Here is a 20,431-nt window from a genome sequence, read left to right as displayed (position 1 = left end):
TCTATGGCACGCGTGCCAGAGGTAGCACTCAGAGCCCTCTCTGTGGGCACGTGTGCTGTGCCCTAGAGATGACCAGGGACTGGCCCTACCGCCCTGGCCCCACCCACCCAGTCTGCCATGACCACTGTGGCCACACCCACCTGGCACCCGGTGATAAATAAGTGGGTTTTGGGTTGCAGTTTGGGCACTGGGTCTCTAAAGTTTTGCCATCACTGCCCTAGCCCTTTTTCGCAAAGCCCAGAATGGACCACTGGAAATGCATGGATGCCACATCTGGAAGTCCATTTTGGGCCTCGGAGGCCCAGGCCCAGAACAAACTTCTGGAAGCGACGTCCATGCAGAGAACCGGTTGTTTACGTATTTGAATCCCACCACTGCATATATGTATATTAATATCTAATTGTGGTTAGTTGTATCCTTGCAGTAACCTTCAGTTCCTCAATAGCCTCACTCTAATCTGTTTTGGAGTTATGAAAATTTCAAATATTTGACCATTTAAAATATTATAAATGTTGAATTTAATACAGCCTCTGACTGTTCCAAGTGGTACAGTCAGTCTAAAATTTAGAATCTTGAATTTAGAAATACTTTGTAAATATTGTGCCTATTTTCAGCAATGCAAAGAGAAAATAAGTAAATTTTACATTTTCATGTCAGCAGTTCTTTTCATCTCCAACTGATCTAAAACCAAATTAGATTATTCATGCTGAAACTCAAGTTCAAAGAGTTGTTTCCATCAAACTGTTAGTAACTGTTAGTAACAAGCAAGTCATTTCTCCTGTAATATTTATAAGTTATATAGTTTTATAGTGATTTTCAAAAATCAATTTTCTCTATTTCTTTATTATTAAAGTTTGCATGAATTTTTTTTACAGTACTTCAGCATGGCGGACAACCATTTGATTATTCACCAATCAGATTCTGTACTAGAAATGGTGAATACGTAACTCTGGATACAAGCTGGTCCAGTTTCATCAATCCTTGGAGTCGAAAGATTTCATTTATAATTGGAAGACACAAAGTTAGAACGTAAGACATTAGAACGTAATTAATTAGTATCAATAAAACAACTCATGAGACAAATTGTTTGCAAGAGGTCTCCTTACATTAGAATGCCCCAAAATCTAATTTTACAATTAAAGAGATCCTCTATATAAATGGATAATTCTCCCCCCCCCCCCATTCTTCCTTCTGTAAGAACAGATGTGAAATTCTCAGTGCCAGATTGGATAGGAAGCTATTTACATATATAGCTTGCCTAAATTTTTAAAAGAGAATAACAATAAATAACAAAATAAAACCCTAGTTATAGGCAAGGGATTATTTATTTATTTATTTTCATGTTGTGGTGTGGTACCAATCTATATTATGTCTTCTATGTGTAAAAGCTGATACTAGGAAAGGCCGGTCCAAATCAGTAAGACAGTGAAAAATAATAAGTTCCCCTTATCCCCTTCTCTTGAAGGGGGAATTAGTCTAGATTAGTCTATTTTAGAAAAAAACTGTTGTCAGTTGTATGATTGGCATCTTACACTGTTTTGCCCATATTTCCATCATGGATGCCATTGCAGACTGTATCCAATGGTTATACAATATAATATTCCTTCAAATCAACATATTCAGTGTTATAGCGAAATCTTCCTACCACTAATTCTTTTTCCTGTTAATAGTGATAAGAATACACTTCATTAATTCTGGAGGAGCTATGTGAAAAGCAATGTTTTACACTATGACTCCTATGTAAAGAGGCTTTAATGATTTCCCTATGGGAATTGAATTATGTAATTGAACATGCTTGTTTGTTCTGCAATGAAGTCTAACCATTTTGCACAAACTAGGTCAATTTTGAAATTATTGTTTGGATGTCCTGTGCAAGGTTTCTCAGCTTTCTTTTTTCAGGGATATGTGATATATGGGTAGTTTATGACTAAACTTGGAGTCTTGGATATTCTAGCTTATGTTCATTTAGTAATCATGAATATTTTTTGGAAAGTCAAAATGTCAAATTAAGGTAGTGGTACCAACTTGCATGCGTATTTTAGAAATTATTTATTTAATGATCAGGGAGTTAACAACTGCATTTAAAGTTGCATGTGTTGAATACTAAATGTTTATAGGAAACTTACAAGTGTCCCAGATCTTCCAAGTCTTGTCAAGAGTTGCTTCAGAATACATAAATAAAATCATGTTTGGAGACTGTAAGCCTAAATATTTTATCAATGTTTGATTTAAATGTGTATAGATGCCATAGAAAAAAAACAAACTATATGTAACTGAAAGCAATACACTTATCATTATATATTATTAATGATTTTTAGGAGCACTTTGAATAAAGATGTATTTGCACCTCAACACACAGAAGAAAAAATGCAACATCCTAATACTGAAGAAATTACAGGACAAATACATAAACTATTACTACAAGTATGATATTTATTTATTATATATTTATACACAGTTATACATACACACATGTGGGAAGCAGACAATCTTGGATTACAGCAGCAGTTTGGACCAGAATTGCCATCGCTAAGCAATGCACTTGTAAAGCGTGAAGTCACATGACCATGTTACATAGTGATGATGGTCTCAGTAGTCCTTATTGACATTGTAACTCCAAGACTCATATGGGCTTATGGAAAAAGCAGGAGGGCAGGTAGAGACTATGGACAAATAGGTTTGTGCTGCAAGTGGTGGGCAGGTAGAGGTGATCCCCAAGATCTCACATTCTCTAATGGGGCTCCTCAGCAGAAAAAGTGATGGGAGTGATTTATGGGCATGATGTGCAACCTTCTGTGCTGATTTCCACATTTACTTTGCTTGTGGGAAGCCAGGAAGGAAAGTTGCAAATGGTGACTATGTAACACAGCTCACTGCAACATCATGATTGCAAGCCAAGCACCTGACCATCCAGATTGAATTCATGTGGCTGCAGGGAAGCTGTGATAGTCAAAACTTCAAGGACTGGTCATTAGTCCATTTTTTTTAGGACCACTGTAACTTTGAACAGTTATTGAACAAATGGATGTAAGCTGAGGATTACCTATACATACACAGACACAAACACAAAATACATGAACTGTGTAACTAGTACTTTCAAAATATTGATAATTTTGCAAATAGAACTTTGCTTTTGGTGTTTTTAAATATCATTATTGTGTGCTGAACCCACCTCACATGGTTATTGTTGTGAGAAAATAGGAGGAGGAAGGTGTGTTGACTTTGTTCCCCATCTTGAATTATTTATGAAAATAATAAAGGAGGGATGCAAATAAATAAGGTGTGCAAATAAATAAGGTGTGTGACTAGCAGTGTCCTTCATTATTGCAATATATATCTATTTTTAGCCTATATATAATAGTGGCTCTAGTGGCTATGGAAGTTTGGGCAGCAATGGATCACATGAGCACCTAAGGAGTGTGGCTTCATCCAGTGACAGCAATGGGAACAATGAAGATACTCAGAAAATACAGAAACGTGTAAGTTTGACATTGTGTTCTATTAATGTTTTCAGTCTAATGAGAAAAAGATAGTGGTGTTTTTTCTCATAAATTTGAGCCACTTAAACAATTTCTAATTAATTATTCCAAATAAGCATGCATCAAGTATGGTTCAAAGACTGTTTGTTTCATTTTGATTCCAGATTTCTTCTCAAAATATTTGTAAAAATGAAAGTGTGGACAGAAATCATGCCTACTTTGATTCTAAATTAAAGCTTGAAAATCAGAAGAAATCTTACAGAGGTATAAAGCAAAATCAATTTAAAGAAATTACTATCAGTTATTTTAGCTATATCTTCAATTATTTTAACTATATCTTTGGTCAAATGCACTCAGTCCAACCCTTTAACAGTAGTCATTTTGTGTGGTATTTCCTATGTGCTTAGATAGCAATAACATTTAAGTTTACATACTACCCCATAACACTTTACAGCACTCTCTGGGCAGATTTCAATGTAGAAGCTTTATCTGCATATTGTCCCCAACAGTCTGGCTCCTCTTTTTACCTGTCTTGGTAGGATGGAAGGCTGAGTCAATCTTGAGTCCCGTCAGCATTGAACTCGCAGCTGTGGGCAGTTTGCCTGCAGTACTGCACTTTAACTGCTGCACAACCAAATCTTGAGTTGCCTATGTTCTTAGGCTTGGTTTTATCAGTTTCCTGTCTTTGGAATGTTTGATTATGGGAGAAAAACTAAATATACCTTTGTATTATTTTTATTTTTATGATGCTTAGAGAAACACACTGACTACCGTGATCATACCAATAGTATCGCTCAATTGTTTGAAAATGATGGCATTGGGACTGCTTGTCAAAGGAGTCTAATTGCAAAAGAATCAACTTGGAGAGAACAAATGATATATTCATATCAACAGATAAATTGTTTAGATAATGTTATCAGGTAAACAATATTATATTTCACTGAATAACTGTTATGTATGTGTATGCACATTTTAAAGTGACTGTTTTTATAAACTTAAAGTTACTTTTTCTTGTAGATACTTGGAAAGTTGCTGTGCAGCTGATACTGTGCAGAAAATGACTCACCCTACACCATATACTGATGTAGCATATAGAGAGAAAATGAATGCTAATACAACAAAAGCGTCCACAGGTATTGGAGAGATTGTTTATGAATTTCACAGAGAAGTCTTATGCACATTTATCTTCAACTAATGTTACTTCTTATCCAAGTGTATTTAGTATTGCAGCTTCCATTTGGGCAACATTCAGTCTTATAATATGGTCTTTCCTAAGCTGAGCCTTACAACGCATGTAAAGTAGTCACTTTAAGAAAGTCAATCTTTTCTTCTTCATCCATGATCATATTTAGACTATGAGTTTCCCAGCCAGAACCAGCAACAGTGAAGCAGGGAAACTTGTGATACATTCATGTTATTGGTAATTATCTGTGTTCTGTATTATTAGGTTTCTCAAAGACCAAAGAGAGTAGTAGAAAAGAAGAACAGAATAATTTTCAACAACCAAAATTTGACCATTTTGATTTAATCCAGTCTTAGAAATAGATTTACTATTTATACCAGCATTTAATACAGCACATATATGAACAAATTAGATTACAGTGCACAGGCATTTAAATAATCTAAATATTGAAATGAAGAGGAAAATAATTCCTGTTCTTGTGCTCATTCAGAAACATTTCTTCAAAAACGTATTGCAGGGAATATTTGCTTCCATTATAGATAAAGTACTTGGATGTTAAATTGAATAACAGTTCTAATATTTTATTCCTCTTCCTCAGCCTAAATCTGTATAACCCAGAAGGAATGGCAATTCAATGCTTTAGTCTTGAGGACAGTGATGGAGACTTTTATCAGTAAAAACATATTTACAAACTCATGAAATAAAAAAGTGAAGCACATATAGTTTAAAAAATTCTAGAATGCTGAAAAACTACACTGTATAAAACCTTTCCTAAAGGTTTTTGACTTCTCAGAAGTTTGCTGCTTCTCAGTCTAGTAGATCTGGACAGTTTCACTTGACATCATATTTGATTTATTTGAAAAATTTGCATTTATTCTTTTTATTCTTTTCTCTTTGTGTATTTGGTGTGTTTATGTTGTTACTGAAAAGAAAGGGGACAGTCAAAAACTTACATAGGTCCTGCAGTGTTGGAAACATCTGATACATCCAATGCTTCAGCTCTTATGGATGCTCATTTAACTTCTTTGACTTTTCCTGGACAACCTGAAAGTGTAATATCTTTTGTCAGTCAATGCAGCCACAGCAGCACCATAGTTCATGTTGGAGATAAAAAAACACAGCCTGAATTAGGTATAGTACCACCACTTTTGTTATGAGACAGAATATGATTCTATATTCTTTAGAATAAATGTAGGAAGTTTATTTAGAAATTTAATTGTAATAATTATATGCTCTCTTTCCTGTATAAATGGAACAAACTTGGACAGACTACTATAGACATTTACACTTAACATGTTAACAACATTAAAAAATTCCTATATGTCTGTATTCAACTTTTTTTTTTTAGAAATTATAGAAGACAATCCATCTGGGATAAAATCCACAGAGAATCAAACTATTGTTCTACATTCTAACCGTTCACAAAAGAACAAAGGAAAAGCAATATTTAAGAAATTAGGTCTTACAAAGGATAGCCTTGCAATACATACTCAAAAAGAAGAGTGGAGTTTTTTGAATAAGTGTAAAGAAGTAAAAAGGTTCCATATTTTTAAGTGTGCTTGCAATTGCTACTTTCAAAAAAGACCCAAAGGATGCCCAGCGGAACATGGTATGCTTTTTAAATAATTACTGTTAATTTGTTTAAGACTTTGTGCATAGTTCAGTACAAATGTAGATATGTGTTATATTATGTGCTTCTTCCAAAGGTCAATACTGGATTTCAGACCTATGAGCCTGGCTAGGGAATTGAAGTCCACATATCAAAGTTGCCAAATTTAAAAAACACTGTTAGCCAAACAAATGAGAGATTAAGTTATCATTTTCAATCTACAAGTAGTGTGATTTGTCACTTTGAATGCAAAACAAGGAGTATGATTTCTTCCTATATTTATTGTATTTATGCAGATTTCAGATTTAAAATCGCTTCTGGAAATGGAAGAATTAGAAATGTGTTATAACAAGGCATTTAAATAGAACAAAATTTGTTAAAGCTTAAAATATTTCAGGACCTGCCAAGACTTTTTTTTTAAAAAGCCTACTAAATTTTTCACCTCTGCAGCTAGCAGAGATTCTTCAAGTCAAAAGGTGTGACTTCTAAGACAGGGGTCCCCAGCCCCAGGGCTATGGACCAGCACCGGTCCACGGTGCACCAGAAACCAGGCCGCACAAATGAGCAAAACTCTTGTCTGCCCATGCCTCCCTGGTCCACAGAAAAAAACTCTCTCCAGAACTGGTCTATGGTACCAAAAAGGTTTGGGGCTACTGTACTAGGAAGAGACAGTTTGGTGTGCTGGTTAAAGAGTTAGTCTAAAAACTAAATGACTGTGAGTTCTAGTCCCGCCTTAGGCATAAAAAACTGGTTGGGTGACGTTGGGCCAATCACTCTCTCTCAGCCCAATTCCCTTCACAAGATTCTTGTTGTGGGGAAAATAGGAGAAGGAGGGAGTTTTGATATGTTTGCTCCTTTGAATTGTATATGAAAAAGTCGCTGGATAGAAATAATTTTTAAAAAAGAATAGAGTCAAAACAGATGTTCAGACACAATTAAATAACTTCTCACTTTTTCTAGATATGTGTGGATTACACCATGATCCTCGGATAGCTTTTTCTTTGAAGAAAATTGGAAGGATCAAGAAATCTAAACAAAAACGACACAAGCAACATGATTCTTCAAACAGTATAACGTCTGGTACCAAACCCTTGCATGAATTTCTTCTGCTTAGCCCAAATAATGCAGCTTCTTCTCCATCAAATCATTCACAAGCAAGTTATCCAACTGTGCCTGTTTCGACAGTTATGCCCACCATTTTTCCATCTACAGGAATCACACCAGCAGTTCCTGAAGTTTCCCTATCTTGTTTTAATGAAACACAGGATTTCAAAAAACATTGTCCTCTGCCATTAAGTGAGTTTGTTCCACCCTTAATGACTCCAGTAGTAGCACTTGTTCTCCCTAACCATGTATGTCCTCAGACAAATAATAGTATTCCTCAGACTTCTTGTCTTGAGCCACCTGGTTTTTCTGTTCAGTCTTCTTCCTCTTCAGAAACTTTGCTTACAACACCTCCTTCATTTGCTGCTTCAAACAAGTTCCCTCCTGAGGTAGATTTTTCAGCACAACCACTTTGTTATAATTCTCTAGCAAATAGTGAAAAGAACCCTGTTGTAGAATGCCAAAATAAGCTGTCCCGTTCTTGTACACCAGAGTCCTTGGGTCTACAAGATCAGTCCTCATCAATGTTGTACCAGTCACGGTGTAGTTCTCCTTTACAGTTGAATCTTCTGCAATTAGAAGAAATGCCAAAAACATTGAGAAATGGAAGTATTGCTGTAGAGGGAAATTATGGGACTTTAACTGATGGAGAGATTACAAATAAACAATTAAGCAGAGATAATAAAAGAAAAGCATCATGTGCAGTAAGCATTATTTATATTTATCTATTATGCATGTGAAAAATTATTTAGAAATTGTCACTTAATTCTATTTATTTAATACAGATATTCCTTGATTACAACCATAGTTGAGCCCAAAATTTCTGTTGCTAAGCAAAACAATTGTTAAGTGAATTTTGCTTCATTTTATGACATTTCTTGCCACAGTTGTTAAGTGAATCCTTGCAGTTGTTAAGTTAGTAACATGTTTGTTAAATGAATCTAGATTCCCCGTTGACTTTGCTTGTTAGAAGGTTGCGAAAGGTCATCACATGACCCCAGGACTCAGCCACCATCATAAATACATGCCAGTTGCCAAGCATCCAAATTTTGATCATGTGATTGTGGAGACGCTGGTTATAAAGCTTTTTTCAGTGTTGTTGTAACTTCAAAAGGTCACTAAACAAATGATTGTAAGGCAAAGATTTCCTGCAGTGCACAGTATCTACAGTTACAGCTACAAACTATTTTTTTTAAAAACTAATAGTTTTAAAGGTATATGATCAAAGCACAAACTTGCAGTGTAAAAGCTACTGTATCGCATTTTTAATAGAGATTTTTATACTAGAAAATATGAACAGTTTTCAGTACATTTACACAAAAAAAGCTCACTTTTCTTATTTGTCTGTGGAGCCTGTATTGCAGACAATTACATATTTCAGGGGACTGTACATCATGTAGCCCAAGTCTCTGCTTATTGTAAAAAATCTAGAGCAATACCACAGGCTGTCCCAAAGTTGCTTTTCAAAAGGCAATTGGATTTTTTTTCCTAGAAAATGTTTCATTTCTTAATCCAAAAAGCTTCTTCAATCTGAGAATCTCCATAGACAATAGCACAGGTTGCTGCATGATTTCTCTTAAGGAGCTCCAGCAAAAGACAGCCCATGATTCCTGTAGAAAGTATGGAATGTACATTATTATGAATTAGATTAAATTCCTAACTTTAATATGACTTTTTGCCCATAGCATTGTTTTAACTGTAATAGTTGGTTTTTTTTAAAAAAAAGAAGGCACAGTATCTCTCTTCCACTAATATAATTGCTATGTGAACCCTATGTAATAAGCTTACTCCTCATCTTATTGATAAATATTCTTCCTTAAATATTTAAAGTTATACTGTTTTATTTTTGTTTGTTAAGGTTAACACACAAATGGAAATTCAGAATACTGATACATTGTCTTTATCTACTGATCTACTTGATTTACTTCAAGAAGACACAAATTCAGTCACCGGATCAGGAAGTTTTGCTTTAGCAGCTGCTGAATCTTTAGAATCTGGATCAAATGGATGTGATATGTCAATCTATGGAGCAGGTAAGGTGGCACGTGCAGGTATTCTGGAGGTAGTTACATGGAAAATCAAGTTTAATGAGTAAAAGTGTTGTTTTTGCCTTTTGTAGGATGTAGTGAGACAAGTCAAATCAGCAAGTATATTGGAAGTATTAACTCCTCAGAAAATAATCATAAAACAAAATGTTCACAAATGGAAGAAGAGGTACAGTTCATTAAATGTGTCATCCAGGATCCTCTTTGGCTAGTGATGGCAAATGCAGATGATACTGTTATGATGACTTACCAGATTCCATCACGGTAATTTTAGTTTTGATTTTGATTAAAGTTGCACAATATCTAAACTAAATAAGATTTCTGATCTCAAACAGCCATTGTCTATTGTTCATGTGAAAATGTATGTTTATTTCAATGGCATCTACAGGTTGTTGCTACTTTTGCCAGAATGACCCCTTTCTCCCTACTTGGCCCCACAGCCACTACTGGTTAAATTCCCTTAAACCAAATTTTACTTTTATAAAGGATTCATTTATTTTTTACTGATTCATAGTATTGTTGAGTTGGAATAAGCCATTTAGATCACTGAGTCCAAATTAAGCATTTGTGATAAATAATTGTTTAGCTTCTCTTGGACTACATTCAGTGAAGGAGAGCTCACCATTCCTTCAGTAATTAATTTCACTGTCAAATTTGTTTTCCTGTTAAGAATTATTTGGTAATGTTCAGTCAGAATTTGCATTCCTGCAAGTTAAAATAATTATACTGTGTCCTGCACTCTAGAATGATGGAGAACATGACTTGATCTTTGTAATATCTGTTTAAGAACTTTTAAATATTTCTCCCTTCAGTTAGCTTTTCCTTAATGCTAAAAATATAATACCCAGTTCCTCCAGATGGCTGTTTAGAATACCCTTCTTTGAAACTGTTCCTAAAATTACAGAAGGTACATAAAATACCCTGAGAACCTGACTAATATAGTAGAAATCTCATTTACCATGATTGGAAACTCCACAACCGTCATTTATAGCTATATGACTAACATCACATAAAAATAGAGCTTTTTAATACAATATAGAGTTAAACATTATAATAGCAAACTTTAACTGATGCAATTAAAATCACATTTACCTTTTTTAGCATCCACATCATGATGCTGACACATTCAGTTTATGATCAGCCACAATTCTAATTTTTTTTTCACACATAGTATCAAACTAGGTTTCTCCCTTGTTTGAATCTTTTTTCCCCCAAGGGAAATAACTTTGCATTTCTCTATATCATATTTCATTATGTTGGCTATTCTTATCTTTCTACAGTAGTTAGTATCCCATCCAATATTATGTTATCTGCATATTTAAAAATATTCACTTCTTTGTTCATCAGTTTTTAGAATAGGTGTTCATAGTAAGCAAAATCAAATTGCCTCTGGTTCATTTTTACCAAAGCCATGAATTTTATATGAGCACTATTTCTTGTTCTGACTTTCTCATGCATTAGTGATGTTGAATACTCAAGCAGCAGAGACATGACATTTGACATTTTCTTTATTTCCTTTGAAACAAAGGACATGCAGATCTATCTGATAATCTAAAAATTATGGTATAAGTGTTTCATCCACAGCCATATTGGCAGCATCCATGGAGAACTAAGTGGATGTCTCTGAAGTTTTTAATCAGTAATTAGAAAAAGAAAACCTTTAGCCTTCTCTACAATTTAGTGGTTTCTGTACCATTAGAATTACATGTGTTCATCTTCTGCTCTGTTATATAAGCCAACAAACAACATCCATAGTGGCCTTTTTTCATTGTGCCATCCAAACAGAAGCAATTGTTTTAGCCTATCACTATCCTAAAAAAATAAATATTTTTCATTGGCAGTAATTGGGTCTCTTTCAGTAGACAGTTAGAACAGTTAACCAATGGAACAACTTGACTCCAGAAGCTGTGAATGCTCCAGCACTGGAAGTTTTTAAGAAGAGACTGGACAGCCATTTGCCTGAAATGGTACAGGGTTTCCTACCTGAGCAGAGGGCTGGACTAAAAGATCTCCAAGGTCCCTTCCAACTCTGTTATTCTATTCTATTCTATTCTATTCTATTCTATTTTTTCAGTATATCTATATATGTTGGAAAGTTTGATATGGAATCCTATCTACCACACAACATGAGTCATTCAGAGATCAAGTAAATAGAGAATTTCTTAACAATTGATTATACCCTGTTTTGTGCACAGTTCCTATTTGCCCTCATTACATCAGCAAAATATAGAATTGCATTCTTGCTCAAATAGGCATAATAAAAATTCACATGAATGTATACATCAAATAGTAAAATATACAGTCTAAAATTAAATTGTTTCTGTAACATTTGCCTGCGATTATTTGTAATGTTTATGTATTTTGGCTATTTGAAGGCTGAAATGAAACTGTTTATTTTGTATATGCTTATTTTAGACAATTGGAAACTGTTTTGAAAAATGACAAATTGAAACTGAAACAAATGCAGATGTTCCAACCAATATTTACAGAGAAGCAAAAAAGGGAGTTACTTGAAGTTCATCCATGGATTCAAAAAGGTGAACTCCCTCAGGCTCTTGCAAATTTGGTATGTTTTAGAGATTTTTTTTTATTTTAAGTATAAAAAGTATTTTATTTATGGTTAGTATAATAAAGATAGGTAGGTTACACTAGCATTGGAACATTTGAGTATACCACATTTACTTCTCTATAAATCTGTAAGACCACCCATCTAACCAATGATATTCTCAGCATGGAACATACCATAAAAAACATCAGCAACAGTAAAACAAACAAACAAAACAACAGATTGAGGTTCTTTCATTTAAAACACAAAGCACTTACAGCATATATCCATGCTACTTCCTAAATTATCAACTTGGCTCCAATGCCTGAGGGAAGAGCCACTTCTTCACCACCTTCCAAAAGTCTTATAAGGTTGGAATTATCTATATCTCTGAGGGATGCTGTTCCATGGGGCAGGTGCCATAACAGAGAAAGCCTACTTCCTAGGACTCAGTAGGTATTTCCCCCTTACCGATAAGACCCGTCATTTGCTCTCTTTGTCCAATCTTGACAGACAGCTGTAAACCCTTGGGGGAAGTTGATGTTACACATAATCCGATGCCAAGCAGATGACCAGCTCCTTGAACTGTACATTGAACTGTTGGGAGGCAACACAACTCCCATCACAGTGGTGTTCTATGGGCATACCATGGTACACCTAAAACTGTTTCTGTGCTACATTCTTGATTACCTGAAGTTTCAAATGCCTTTCAAGGGCACCTTATAGATTATGTTGCAATAATCCAATCAGAAGGAGACTAATAGTAGAATTTAATCTCAGTATATTCAATTCAGGTTACTCCAGCCAATTGTTTTAATGTACGCTCTCTTATGGACACGATCAAATACTTCTAAGAAAAAAATATTAAAGTGGAAGATTGCAGTTGATGAAGGTTCCAGTTGATTAAAAGTTATAATTCACTTTTTCTTTTGAAGGTTTGTATTAATTGTGAAGAAGGTAGCTGATCTTACATACAAAACGAAGGATAAATCAATGAAATGGAGCTTAATGAATGAGGTTGTGAGAATAGTTCACCCATTCTGAACCCATTCAACAGTGAAAATGTGTAATCCATGAAGAGAATTTCAAAATCATCTGCTTTCAGCTGAGGCAATGCATCATTTTGTCTCAAAGGTTAAGTTTGTTTCTTGTGAAATGAATCTCATATGCCAAACAAATTGATTTTTTTTGTTCTAAAGAAAGGTCATTTGTTAATAATCTCTCTTTATGGGAACATGTCTTTCTATTATTGTGAGCAATTTCTGAAAATGATTTTTTGTTTGCATTTAATAAAATCTTTTCAATTTTAAATGTTTACATTTAAAGTTGTGGTTTATTAACATTATAGAGAATGCTACTAAAACCTCACTGGATTCCATAAGAAATATAAAAATAGTATGTCATCCTAACATTTCTTCCCTGTCTCTATTTTTTTCTGTAATAGGAACTATATATTTAAGATGTTTAAAAATATCTTAAATGATGTTGAAATTAATAGTTAATAGATTTTACAAGTGTTTCAGTTGTAAAACAAATCCACTGTTAACCATTAAATATATTTTAAGTTACTGCTATATTTTAAATGAAATAACAGTAGCTTATTCTTTCTCTGATCTCCACATCTGAGGGAGAAACAATTTCAGGTCAGAAAATAATACCATTGTGTTTGTAACTGTTGCATTTCATATTTAGTAAATATTATAATTTGTTCCATTGTCCTCATCTTAGAATTCATTTGTCACTCTTGTTTTAGAAACATACTTCTATATAATAATAAAAATATGCTAATGCCTTAGAATTAATTTTTATGTCCTTTCTTTTAAGTCATGTGTCACTTCAGAGTCATATTCTGTGCTAAAATCATTTCCCAGCAAGGAGAGTCTAGTCTTAACATTGACAATAATTCCTCTAAGATAATAGCATAATATATATTTATTGTAAAGGAATGTCACACAGTAAATCCGATTACACTAATCATTCTTAATTGCCTTCCTTTGCTTTGTGTGATACCCTTGAGTAGTTTTAACCATCTGGATTACATTCAGTATGCTCTCTCTCCTGATTCTTTAGTCACAGAATGAACAGCAGTATCATCTTTTTTGTGCGTGTGAAGAATTACTGTCTTGTCTAACTCTGTTGCAATGTTTAGTCCGCCTGTGTGTGTGTGTGTGTGTGTGTATAATTTTGAATCTTCTGTTTCAAAAGTTAAATCCAAAGATTCTGCAATAGAGTGATGTCCCAGTATTATTTCTGAATAACAAAAGATTATTTCCAGAGTCAGTTAACTACCCATTGAAAGAAATCCAACTGTTCACTTGTTAACTTCTCTTCACCTGGGCTTCCAAAATCCATTAAAGGTGACAACCAACACTATTAACTGTTTCCAGAAGCACAGTGGCAAGGTATGTAGTGGTGTTGCATGCCTCAAGTGGCCGCACTAACTATCTATTCTGGCATATTCTGAAACTTCCAAATGCTCTTCAAGGGCAGTCCCACGTAGAGTGTGTTGCCAGATGGGATGTCATGGTGGCATGAATGATAGGAAGTAGGGCTTTTTGGTGCAGGAAAGGTGCACAACCTGAAAGGTGCATAGCTCCTGCTTATAGGCCTTCTTTGAGCAGGAGCTATGAGTCCAGGAGAACCACAAGATTGCACATTGGGTCTGTCTGAGGCAGTGCCACTTCATTAAGAACCAATAATGTAAGAATCCTGGCACCACAAGGTTGAAAAACCCAAAGCTATACAGACTTGCTTCAGTAGATCCAAAGTGTATTGTGCATCATCCAGACTCCCACAGCCCAGGTATAATTCTAATTATGATATCACTTAGGTGATTCTGGGGTGAAATATGAGTATTATCAACCTACTGGTGATACTTATGCCAAACTATTGGATTGTGTCAACCAACAACTTTGTGTAAATGTTAAGCAAGAGGAATGAAGAAACCAAACCCTAATTTTTCCTTAGTTCTACATTGCTTCTCTCCTTGATTAGTTTCCATCCATTGTTTCTTGTCTTGCCTTCTGGTGCTTTGGAAAATAGGTTGATCCCGTCTTCTTTGTGGCAGCCTCTCAAATATTGGAACACGGCTATCATGTCATCTCTAGTCCTACATTTCACTAGACAAGACATACCCAATTCCTGCAACCGTTTTTGAAATGTTTTAGCCTCTAGCGTTCCTAATCATCTTTGTTGCTCTTTTCTGCATTCTTTCCAGAGTTTTAAAATCGGTTTTATAATATGGTAACCAAACTGGATGCAGTATTCTAAGTGTGGTCTTATTAAGGCTTTATAAAGCTGTACTAATACGTAACGTGATCTTGGTTCTATCCCTCTGTTAATGCAACCCAGGATTGCATTGGTTTTTTTGGCTGCCGTACACTGCTGGTTCATATTTAAGTGATTGTCCACTAGGACTCCAAGATCCATCTCACAGTTATTGCTATTGAGTCAGGTTTCACCTAATTTGTATCTGTACACTTAGTTTTTCTTGTCTAAGTGTAAAACCTTACTATTCTCTACACTTAATTTCATTTTGTTAAATACTGAATGTTTTGTTAGATATTCAATAGTATTTCAGTGCTTTGATTCTTTAATACATATAAATTACTTTTAGGCACATGATTGTTTGGTGTGGCAACTAAGTATGTAGCCAGTACTAAACCAAATTATTAAAGTCTACTGCCAGCTCCAAATCCTGAAGAGAATAATATATAGTACCGGAGATTATCAAAATTCTGAAAAATTGTATTTCCATCCTCTAGATGTCACTCTTTATTTACATTTAAATATATTTAAATTTACAGAGATTTTAACTATGTTGGAATTCAACTTCGATTAAAAATTAAAAGTTGCATTTGCCATACTGCAGTCAGTTAAAGCCAGATATAGAAATATTGTATTGGGCTCTTCTACTAAAAATAAAATCACATTGAAAAGCAAAACCAATTAAGCAACTAAAGAGCATGTCTGTTGGATCTGCCACTCTTCCTATAAACATTACTGAATCTGCACATATCTGTATAGATGTAATTACTAATTCTACTACATGGATATCAGAAGAAACTGATAGAGGGAAACCTAATAAAAGTTTCAATACTCTATTTGAATGATTTCTAACTATATATTACTAAAATTCCTTTGTCTGTCACTGGAGTAGCTTTAATCATGCATCATAAAGCAAAACTTTTGAATCAATCTACCTCAAATGGGCTAACTTACCGAATGTGTCCAGAACCCATGACTCAAATAGAATTTGGGAAATTTATAAAACATTTTATGACATCAAAATTACCATAAAGGATTTTGTAACATTAAACATTTTCTGTGGTCAACTCTGATGACTATACAATTGAACATGGGCTATTTTCAAGACATAAATATCTTTGACTATTTCTCTAATTATTCTCTGAATTTTTAACAACTTTATAAGTTCTGATATTGTTGAAGGCATTGAGGAATCTGGTAAGGAAATATCTCTGAAAAAATGAGGTCACTGTAAATTTCAATATCCATAAGGGAAATAAAAATTGATAGATTGTTGAGGAGAAAGAGGATGTCTATAGTGATGATGAAATAGATGATAGATGATAGATAGCTAGATAGACAGACATGCATACTCAACGCTTCCAGCTTTGGAATAAACAGGCATCCCTACTTCTATATTCCCAACGATTTTTGTTTAATATGTTTTATAGAATATTACCTCAAATTCATATGTGTTTTAATTATTTCTAAGTCTAATTCCCATAAGGGTATACATGTGCTCCTGTTTCTGAAACACTACTTTTAAAAATCATTACATTTCATATTTTATTTTTGAAGTATTTACAAAAAACTATGAAAGACATTGCAGACATACTATAGTTGAGGACAATGCATTTCATACGAAACTATGAAATTTATTTTCAGGCGAAAAAGGTGAATATCTAATACATACTCTATGATACCATATCAATTATTTATATGTATATTTAAGAGGTATGGTATATTTGATTTGTGGCTTGAGTGGGTTTGGAGAGCACCCTAGGTTCTTCAGGTATAATTCTAATTATGATATCTACACCTTTTTCTCAATATAGATTTTTCCTAGTCCTATTCTCTAGTCTATACAGTATAAAAGAGTGTTTCTCAATCTTGGCAACTTGAAAAGATATGAACTTCAACTTCCAGAATTCCCCACCAAGCAAGGCTGGCTGGGGAATTCTGGGTGTTCAAATCCACACCTCTTTAAGTCGACATGATTGAGAAACACTACTATAAAACATGTATTTAAGATCAATGACAGCCATGTAAACTGTATTCCAAAAACATATTAAAATATATTGTGGTTTTCTGAAATCTAAGTGTGAAATCTTTAATCAAATTCCCTAATCATGATTGATTATAACCTAAATTATCTTAGCTATCATTCAGTATGTTGTCAAAATCCACTCCAATAAAGAAGCTCTTTTTCACCCTTCTGGACATGCAAAAGCTTCTTTGGGTGCACAAAATTGCTAGGGGGAAAATGAACCTTATCCATAAATAATATATCCATAATTAAGTAATTAATTAAGTCACATAATTAAGTCACAACAATCTTTTTTCTATTATTTTCAAAAGCCAATCTTTTTTTTAACCAACCAAGAAGTGTAAGATTGCTGGATATCTGGGTTTGGTAGAACCTGATAAATTGATTATCTGGAACATAATTAGGCTAGTTCCATATTTGAAAACTATCTTTTGCATACTAAATTCCTTTCAAAGTTTATTTCTGAGCCAAATGAAAAGAAAAAAATGGTCTGTAAATAATAATACCAATACCTGTGATTTATTTTAGCCATTTTAAACCATCCTTACCTGATGTAAAGATGCATCAGATCTAATTATTTGGACTATGTGGAGGCATCTACTGGTTTGCCTTCAGCAAATGATGTAGTGCACCCCCATTTCATAATCATAGCATTGTCCTGAATTCTGTGTTTACCCCTTCACAACATGACATTTCAGTGTCCTGTGTTTCCCATTTTGCTGAAAGTCTGAGCATTCATTGAGCTGCTTCATTTTAGTGAAAAGCAGGGATTGCCCTTTTAGAATTCATTGCTCTTTTTCTCATGTTTTGACTTCAATTCTAATCATATGTTATACTTAAGCAGTATAAAATGATGAAACAATGTGGCTAACATGTCAAGGCTATGAGTTATAACTTGTTTCAATAACTTTTTATTTTTGAAGTATGCCCTAAAATGTTTTTCTTTCAACCGTGAGTTGCATTTGCTCGCTCAGCTGATATTTAAGCAGCAGTAACTGCAGTGGATGTTGAGCGGAGAGTTGTAAATGGTATGTGAATACTGAGCAGATGGCTTTGGTTGGCACCATCCAGATTTTCCATTCCGAAATTGCCTGCAGAAAGAAGATCACAAAATTAATTGCTGCTACTTGTGATTCTCAAAAGTGACACTGGGGGAGGAGATTCACAACAGTCTACATATATATATATATATATTTAGGAAGAACTGTGGAAAAATGGGGGAGGGTAAATAATGTTTTAGATGCATACAATGGAGATAAAATGATGCTATAGAATTTCTATTTCAATAGGGTTCAAGTAATCCAATCCAATAGATTATATTTTCTATCCTTTTTTTCATCCAAATTAAAAAAGGCAATCAGAAAAAAAATTAAAAAATGATTAATAAACCCTTGTTTATGTGGAAGTCACTCTTTCAGTTCTTTCTTTTCTGGCAGAACTGCTGATAAAAATTCAGACTTAAGGCTTGATTTCATTTCTTTCTAAACACATTATGCGGTAACATGGCAAACTAGTGAAAAGGCGCAGTATAAAAAACATGCTGAGACTTTCCCCAAAGCAGCAGCTGGAGCCACGTACGCTGCAGTTGCTTTCTGAGACGGTTTTGTTCCATCTCTATTATCTCTCTGCACTGCTTGCTGGTTTTGTGCACTGAAGGCCATATGTTCCATCTGCTCTACCCAGACATTCTGTTGGCAAGGGGAATGGATGCATATCCAGGCATCTGATTCTCATCTCAACAGAAACCTGAGTTTCACTGAAATTCCCCTTCTCTGCAAGAAAAAAAAAAAAAGAACTGTTTATGGTTTTGTTTTGCAAGCTGGTAGGCCTGTTGTAAAAAAAAATGCATTTAAATGTCATAAGGAAGCAGTCCCTGATATATACACAAAAGACAGCACTGAAGTACAATGGCAATTTAATTTCTAGGGCCTGGTTACTTCAGGCAAATAGATCCTGATCAGAACATGTTTCCCTTATACCGTAAAAGTACTTTAGTACTTTATTGACTGAAATTCCAAACAAGTTTTTAGCAAATCCGGCGGGGGGGGGGGGAATCTATTTCCTCAGACTTTCTATTTCTCTAGCCTTTCAGATGGGTTGAAAAGGCCGGGTCTATTAGCTGCATTTGCCCCAGATTAAAGAAGATTGGATGAAAAAACTGTGAAATCTAAAATTTTATCTAGTTTTTCTCATGCTCTCTGGGATCTGTTTTTCACTTCTCAGTCTATACCCTACTTGGATATTCAAATGATTTATCATCCAAAGACTAGAATTCATGAAATAATCTCATGCATAGTTGTGAACTATTTTTTTCTATATGCCATAAAAGTTTAAAAATTATTCCAGTGTGCTAGAAAGATTAAATCAACCCCATCCCAACCTGCCTCCAATAAATATTACAGCATGCTTGGAAAATAATTTAAATGTGAAAAGATAATCAGAATAATTTTTTTATCAAATGAAATATCTACAAACAAAATGACTACAAAGTTCAATTGAGCTGGATGCAATCTTTGGCATCTTTACATATAAACACTGCAGTAGAGATCCATTGTCTTGCAGTCCAAAAGATCTGCTTTTGTCACCTTATTTAGGCTGCAGAAAACCTGTGAACTTTATGGTGTTAACTTTTGCTCCATTAGGTTGACAGCAGTATATTTACAGGTAAGGTTCTTTGTTGTATGCGTTTGACATGATCAAAGGATCCAAATGTTGAGGAAGTCATTGAACAATTATATTGTGTGTAGCCTTTGAAGGATTCTAGACCTAGGAAGATTCTGTAATTAAAACCAGACACAGCTGTCTTCCAAAATGCCATAAAACCTAGTATCTAAAGTCTGTATACTTTAGAGGTGATCTGTTATATTGGAGACATTTGATTTAAAATGTTTTCTAAAGAGTTAGTATAAGTTTTACTGACAGTATATTGTCTTGCAAATATAAAGCATTAACACATAATTTAAAAAATATTTTTAATACTTCAATTCATTATATATAAATCACTTTCATTTAGCTGCTGCCAGAATTTTGATGAAGTTATCATGAGTAGAAGATGGTTTCCTTGTACTTGTTTAATGACCTATGCAGCAATAAGAATACCTGTGTAAAAAGATCTTCTCTCATTGTCTCCCCAGAACAATCTAGTGAGATAACTTGGGCTGAGATATTGGAGA

At 34.3% G+C, this 20,431-nt stretch overlaps 1 protein-coding gene across 5 annotated transcripts in view; it reads left to right on the top strand.

Annotated features, from left to right (window-relative positions):
- Positions 1-13,276, top strand: part of LOC120308506 (period circadian protein homolog 2-like) — a 30,437-nt gene extending 17,161 nt beyond the window's left edge. For 4 of the 5 annotated variants that reach the window (XM_039344663.1, XM_039344661.1, XM_039344659.1 and 1 more), the window contains 13 exons: positions 876-1,029; positions 2,319-2,424; positions 3,348-3,479; positions 3,644-3,743; positions 4,234-4,399; positions 4,497-4,612; positions 5,593-5,793; positions 6,011-6,271; positions 7,232-8,079; positions 9,234-9,408; positions 9,495-9,684; positions 11,836-11,986; positions 12,901-13,276. In XM_039344663.1, coding sequence (XP_039200597.1) covers positions 876-1,029; positions 2,319-2,424; positions 3,348-3,479; positions 3,644-3,743; positions 4,234-4,399; positions 4,497-4,612; positions 5,593-5,793; positions 6,011-6,271; positions 7,232-8,079; positions 9,234-9,408; positions 9,495-9,684; positions 11,836-11,986; positions 12,901-12,930 — 2,630 coding nt within the window. In that variant the 3' untranslated portion in view covers positions 12,931-13,276. The remainder of the gene's footprint in view (positions 1-875; positions 1,030-2,318; positions 2,425-3,347; positions 3,480-3,643; positions 3,744-4,233; positions 4,400-4,496; positions 4,613-5,592; positions 5,794-6,010; positions 6,272-7,231; positions 8,080-9,233; positions 9,409-9,494; positions 9,685-11,835; positions 11,987-12,900) is intronic. The other variant, XM_039344664.1, reaches the window with a different exon arrangement.
- The last annotated feature ends 7,155 nt before the right edge of the window (positions 13,277-20,431 follow it).

This window comes from Crotalus tigris, unplaced genomic scaffold, assembly GCF_016545835.1.
Source record: "Crotalus tigris isolate CLP2741 ecotype Arizona unplaced genomic scaffold, ASM1654583v1 scf7180000017933.3771270, whole genome shotgun sequence".
Lineage (NCBI taxonomy): Eukaryota > Metazoa > Chordata > Lepidosauria > Squamata > Viperidae > Crotalus > Crotalus tigris.
This window is presented reverse-complemented; position numbering and strand designations above follow the sequence as displayed.